Source organism: Kogia breviceps, chromosome 19, assembly GCF_026419965.1.
Source record: "Kogia breviceps isolate mKogBre1 chromosome 19, mKogBre1 haplotype 1, whole genome shotgun sequence".
NCBI classification, from domain to species: domain Eukaryota; kingdom Metazoa; phylum Chordata; class Mammalia; order Artiodactyla; family Physeteridae; genus Kogia; species Kogia breviceps.
This window is the reverse complement of record NC_081328.1, coordinates 10,309,364-10,315,745: the sequence shown is the minus strand read 5'-3', so window position 1 is coordinate 10,315,745 and position 6,382 is coordinate 10,309,364. Positions and strand designations below refer to the sequence as shown.

Here is a 6,382-nt window from a genome sequence, read left to right as displayed (position 1 = left end):
GGTTCTAACCGTTCTTGAGGTCGAAGGTGGAAGCACGGACTAGATAAGCCACAGCTCCCAGCAAGCAGAAGAAGAGCTCTAGATGCGAAGGCACATTCTACCCAGTGTCCCGTGTGGTGGGCAGACGTGGGGGGCAGCCTGGGGCGAGAAGGCGATGGTGAGAACAAACCAGCCACTCCCGGTTGTTCTGGAAGGCTCCAAAGAAAAGCATCTATTCCTAGGGCTGCTTTTGTGATTGGGGGGCGATCCTCGTGGCAGTGGTCAACCCCTAAGTTGCTTTAAAGTGTGGGAACCAGCGAGGAGGGGCCCAAAAGGCTAGAGCCAGGGCAGGAGACACTGCGGGGAGGGGAGGCGTTTCCAGCAGCTCGGGTGAGAGGCCGAGATACTCACTGGCACCTTTGCTGCCGGGCTCGAGCTGGCCCTAATCCCGCCCCAGGCCTCCTTCTGCTGGCCTCCATCAGCAGTGGACAGGCGTAAGTCACTTAACCAGACCACCGTCCCGCTCCTGACTTCGGTGCAAGTCACCATCAGAGAGCTGGAGAGCGGCCACGCCAGGCCCAGCAGGCACTGCAATACCCAACTCCACCGGTTGCAACGTGTCCAAAAAGGAAAAGAGTGTAACCTGGCGTGGCTGCCTTTCCACGGGGCCACGTTGGCTCCTGATGACGGCCACGTACGTCTCCAGGTGCCTGGACACCACCAGGTGCCCGGGATGGATACCCAGGCCTTGGGTCTGTCAGGTGGAGGGGTCAGCCCAGCCATGTTCCTTTCCACACCCGCCTGGACCTCTTCGCTCCATCCACATCTGTGTTCACATTCTCCCGGGGAACAGGTAGCACTGGCCTCTGCACTTTTTTCCCAGTTCTCTAGGCTGGAGTGCTTAGCTGGGCCCCCCGGGGGGGGGCAACTGGCTACTCCAGAGGCAGAAGCTGAACAGGCTGTGGGCAGAGGAAAGGGTACGGGCAGCGGGTCCCAGAGGAAAGATCCTGTCTGGAACCCTGACCCCGTCTCGCTGTCACAGAGCTGGGAGGCCCAGGAAGCACCGGCTGACTCTGGCTTCTCTCTCCTGCAGGCAGCTGAGGTCAGCGGCTCTAAATTGCTAGCTATTCCTTTCTTCAATTAAGGACAATTCTTCTGAGCAGGAAGTTAACTCCCACCAGTTAATCTAATGGCCTTGAGTCCCGATGTGTTTGCTCTATCTGAAGGCAGGGCCAAAAGTTCCTTGGTAGCAGGTCACAGCCCACGCATTCAGGAGCTGCCCTGGGGGGCCAGGGCCCCATATTTCCTGTTGGACTCCAGATCCACACAGCAGCACTGATCTCCAGACAGGGACTGGGGCTGCGGTGGAGGTCCAAAGTGGAGAAGCCACGGATGGATCCCGGAAGTGGGTTGTCATGTGACAAGCCTCCTCTATCTCCATTGTCTTTCCATCTGAGAAATGGGGCCGTGGAGGAGGGTCTGGCTAGATGATTTCTGTAACTCCCATCAACTCGGCTTCTCCTCTAACCTGCCCCACCCACCCCCTCCCAAGGGTGTGTGGAGACTGGACGGAGAGGTGGGAGGGGTCTCAGTGCCCACCTCAGGTAGCATTTTCCCTGAGCAGGATGTGTTTGCCTATGAAATACACACACACACACACGCACACGCACGCACGCATGCGCGCTCAGTGCTGCCTGGAAGTAGGGCCCCTGCCAGACTGTGTTCAGTGCTGCCGCTGTGAGCCAAGGGCCCCAGGAGGCGCTCAGGCCCGGGTGTGTCCCCTCTGAGGCTGCTTTATTGTTCCTCTGTGACAACTCACACCCACAGACCAGGTGGCTGAACCTGGACATTATCCAGGCAGTCAGGCCTCTGACCGTGCCCTGTCTGCAGGGAAGGGTGAGAACCAGGCCCAAGGGATAGAACAGAGGCTCTAAATTTATCCTGCATAACCACAAGCACGGAACTTTCTCAGCCTCCCTTTCCTTATGTGTAAACTGGGGATGATACAAGACATCCGAGGGTATTATGTACCAACTGCCTGAGGGTTAAAAGACATGATCTATGTAAAGCCCCGAGCATACTGCCTGTCCACTCATTGCTATCCCTGCCTCCGCCACGCCCGAGCAATGGGGAAAGGCTGCAGGGGTTCACTCACACACTCCCAGCTGGTGGCGGATGGCACACGCCGGCCGAGAGCTGTGGCTTCAACCTCGGAGCTTCTGAAATTTTGTCTATCGGTCAGCCCTGCTGTCTGGTTCTGGGAACTGAGGGGTTCCCTGGGATGTGGGACTTTCAGTGCTAAAACCAGGAGTCTCTGGCAAACCAGGATGGTTGGTCTCTCTTGGTGAAGCCACACTAGGGAGTTTAGACAGAGGGCCCTTGGTTTTGTTGAGTGAGGCCCCAGAAGGACCCACGGGTGGGTCATCTGAGGGGCAGATTTCAGCTCAAATGAGGGCAAACCTCACGGTCGGAAGCGTCCAAAGATGGAAGAACTCTTGCTTGAGGTACTGAGCTCCCTGTCCTTGGATGTAATACACCGGGAGCTGAAGGGCCACTTGATGGGGATCTGGTGGATGGAGACAAAGCCCCGGGGAGTGGGGTGCTGGGCTAAATGCCCACCGAGGACACTTTCAGCACCATATGTGCCCCGTTTCCATAGAGGGGCTAATGGGACCCTGGAGTCGGGGCAGTGGCGACCCTAAGGGTGGAATTATCCTTTTCCCTGGAAGGCGGGTGTGGGACAGGGTGTGTGAGGTGCCTGGCTACAGACGGTAACTGGGTTTTAGCTCTTCCCGGTTCCTCAGAAGGAAGCAGAGGGCATCTTCTCGAGGGATGGTTTGGTGGGAATTGAAAGGGCATCTGAGAGCAGATACCCCCTAGCCCTTTCCAGCAGCTGAGCCACGCAGCCAGCTTTGGGGATGTCGGGAGCTGCCAAAGGCTGGGCAGACATCTTCTGGGCCCACCGACCTGGCCCAGCCTTGAGCTAGGGAGAGGGTTGCTCTCTCCTGGGGCCTCCCATCTGGCTACCACCCAGGTGCCACCAAAACGGCTGGCCTTCTCCCGCCCCCTGCTGGGGCTGGGCTGTGGATGCCCGGCCGCCACCAGGCAGAAGCCACAACCCCAGTCTGCCCAGCCCGACTGCTCCAGCCTGGAATCCCAGGTGGGCTTTACGTGTATTTTACAAGTCCCTTGAGAACTAAGGGCACACAAATCCCTTCCCCTCTGAGGCTAGTTCAGGTCCAGGTTGTGGATCCTAGAAATGATCGCCTGGAGTTGGGGCTGATGGAGGGGTCCACCTCTTGCCTCTGATCCCTGGAGACACCTCCCTCTTGGCTTCGCGGGAGCCTCCTGGTGCCCGTTCTTCCTTTCTCTCTGTCCTCTCTGCTCTCTGTCACTCTCCAGGTGCCGGGGTCTCGAATCTCCTCCGAATTTCTCTCCCCCTCTCCCCGTCGGTGTTTCGGCCCCAGGGGTGTCTCTAGCGCCCAGTCTCAGTGGCTCTCGCCCCCGACTCGAGGTCGGCGTGAGCATCTCCGCCTGGACCGCAGCGCCTCCGCGTCTCTGCGCCCGTCCGGGGCTCCGAGAGGAGCGTTTTGGAGCGGCGGCCGCGGCCCCGGGCAGGGGTGCGGGCCCGCGGGGGCGGCGTTGGGCGCCTTCCTCCGTCAGTCCCTCCCCGGCGGCGCGGGGGGGCCGGCGCGGCCTCCGCTCGGCGCCTTTAAGGGAGCGGGAGGGAGCGGCGAGGCGGCGGCGGCTGCGGTGGCGGCGGCCGCGGCGAGCGGGGCGGGGGCGCGGGGCGCGGCGCTCGGAGTCCGCTCGCGGCCGGAGGCGGCTGGGCGGCCGGGGCCGGGCTGGGAGCCGCGAGGAGAGCGGGCAGAGCCTTCGGAGCCCGCCGCCCGGGCCATGGCCAAGGCGGGCCGTGCAGGTGAGGGCGGGCGCCGGGAGGGCTGGGCCGCCGGCGCGGGGAGGGACCCGCGCGTCTCGAGGTGGGGGCGCCGGCCCAGGTGAGTCCCCGGCGCAGGTGGGCGGAGGTTCCGGGCGGGCTGAGGGGGCGGCGGCGCGGCCGGCCCCCGGGAGCGTGGAGAGGGGGCTCCGCGCGCCCCGCGCCCTTCCTGCGCCCCCGGTCACCTCGTGGGACACCGCGTCCCCTCGCCACGGCCCCGCCGGAAAGGGCCAGGTCTGCGGCGCCTCTGCCCAGCCCGGCGGTGGGGAGCGATCGCCGCCCTCCCGAGGCCCTGGGCAGAGCCGGGCGCGGGAACCGGAGGCGAGGTCCCGCGGCCGCCGCTCCATCCCACGCCCCCCAGCGCCAACCCGGACGCGCCCCCTTGTCCGGCCGCTCGCTATATCCGGGACGCGACAAACCCCCCGCCCCCAGCTCAGTCAGGAGACCCAGATTTCTTCTGGGGAAGGAGGGGTGCCCCGCTCCGCACTGGCTAGTGAGCCGTTCCCCCCCTCCCCCCTTCCTGGACCCTGGGACGCCGAGCCTCAGGTGCGGAGGTCTGAAGCGGGGCCTCTTCTGGGGTCCTCGGGGCTCTGCCCTCCCCCAGACACAGGCCGTGTGGCCCGTGGTGTGAGGGAGTGGGCGTTAGTCATTCGTTCATTCATTCAGCCAGACGTTCATTCACCAACATCTGTTTTGTGCCAGGCCCAGCGCTGGGGCGCTGGGACCAGGAGGTGGTGGAGACTCTGCTCCAGTTTGCACCCTCTGGGCCCTTGGTGCCTTGGGAGGGCGGCGGAACGAAGGTGGCAGCAAGCCTGGACACAGCAGGGCTGGCTTGGGAGGCCGGCATGTGTAACTCTGCCCTGAGCTCACACCCAGCCTGTGACATTGGCAGGTGCCATGCCATCCCCTTGGACTCGACATTGGTCTGGCACGAACCCCACCCTCTACCCACCAGCGATGACAGCGATGGCATGAGTGTGAGTTCACCCCTGCACACACTTGGGCTGGATACCGCTGGGCTGTGTGTAAATCCACTGCCACCCCGCAAATCCTGCCCTGACCGAGGGCCGGGTCCGCATGCCCCTGTATGTACATCTGCTGGGTGTGTGGTTTGGATGCCTGAGAATACACTCCCGTTCTGTCCCTGAGGAGTCCTCTTGGGGTGGGGCTGGTTGTGTGAGACACAGCAAGTACGCAACATATGTAAACACCCCTTTTCTCACTTCCCTCCCCTTTCCCCCCAGGCAGCTGGAAAAGGCTGTCTCCCTGGGTCCTTACCCGTCCCCCCAGCTCCTCCCATAGGGCACATGGCACGGTGTGTGTCCCTCCCACTGCCCCTGCCCCTCTGCTGCCTGTGTGCGTGCAAGTACATGTACACCCCTTGCACAGATCATCTGCCAGGGCACTGTCATCACAACAGCAGTTAACAACTGCTGCTTGTCCTAGGTACCAGGCAATGTGCACAGCCATGCCGGGAGGCAGGAAGTGTTACTCTTCCCTTTTTAAAACATCTGGAAACAGGTACTCAGAGAAATAGCTCCCTCCAGGTGGCCCAGAGGGTCTGGGCAGAGCCTAGATGTAGAACCAGGCTGTAAGGACTCCGGGTACTGGATTTTCCCCATTGCTACCCTCATAGGTTGCCCCCCTCACAGAACAAAGATGTGGTTCCAGCCCCTCCACCTTGGTCTGTGGGTCCTTTGGTCTCTAGACTGAGAGTCCGTGGGAATTTGTTCCAGTGACGGGTGAAAAACTGCTCCGCTTTGAGCATCAGTGCCTGGTGTTCTAACATTTTGTCTTTCCTGCTGCAGTTTCATGCTTGGCCCTTTCCCTCAGGGCAGCACAGACTCCCCTCCTCTGTGGATCAAACCGCCCAGCCTCTTCCCTCCCACCCTCTGTTGCCACCCCAAGGAGCCTTTGGGATTGACCCCAGCAAGATGGGATCGCTCCTTCTCTTCTTAGCTCTTCCAGGCTCCTTTGCATTCTGTAAAGGTCCCTTCGCTTCCCAAGGCTTCTAAGCTCGCTGACTTGAAGACAACTTGTGGTGATGTGTGCACGGATGTCAAAATCTGTGTAGGATGGACTGGTGAGCTTTAGAACAGAGGGAATCCTCGGGGGTAGGAGCCCCAGTCCCTCTCTTTACAGCTAGAGGAACTGAGGCCCAAGGAAGGGCTGTAACTCAGACAGGAGTGGCTGCTATTCAGGACCATCTACCGCAGATGGACAGGCTGATGGTCAGTCAGAAATGATCAGGCCTTCACTGTGGCGGGGGAAAGGGTGCTCTTAGAACCAAAGGAGGCTGAAGGCTGTGGGAATCTGCACTGTGAACGAGGGAGTGTGCTCTCTGACCTGGTGTTCCATCTAAAACTGCTCAAGGGAGCCACTGACTAGAGATAGGGGTCTGGGCCTCAGGGCCACCATAGGGCATGACTCTAAGGTCATCACATTGTAGTCTAGTGAAGGCGTCCC

At 61.3% G+C, this 6,382-nt stretch overlaps 1 protein-coding gene across 1 annotated transcript in view; it reads left to right on the top strand.

The window, feature by feature from the left end:
- The first annotated feature begins 3,789 nt into the window (after positions 1 to 3,789).
- PITPNM3 (PITPNM family member 3) overlaps positions 3,790 to 6,382 on the top strand; it is an 89,111-nt gene continuing 86,518 nt past the window's right edge. Inside the window, exon 1 of the mRNA XM_059046669.2 lies at positions 3,790 to 3,898. Within this exon, the coding sequence (XP_058902652.1) occupies positions 3,877 to 3,898 (22 nt within the window). The 5' untranslated portion in view covers positions 3,790 to 3,876. The remainder of the gene's footprint in view (positions 3,899 to 6,382) is intronic.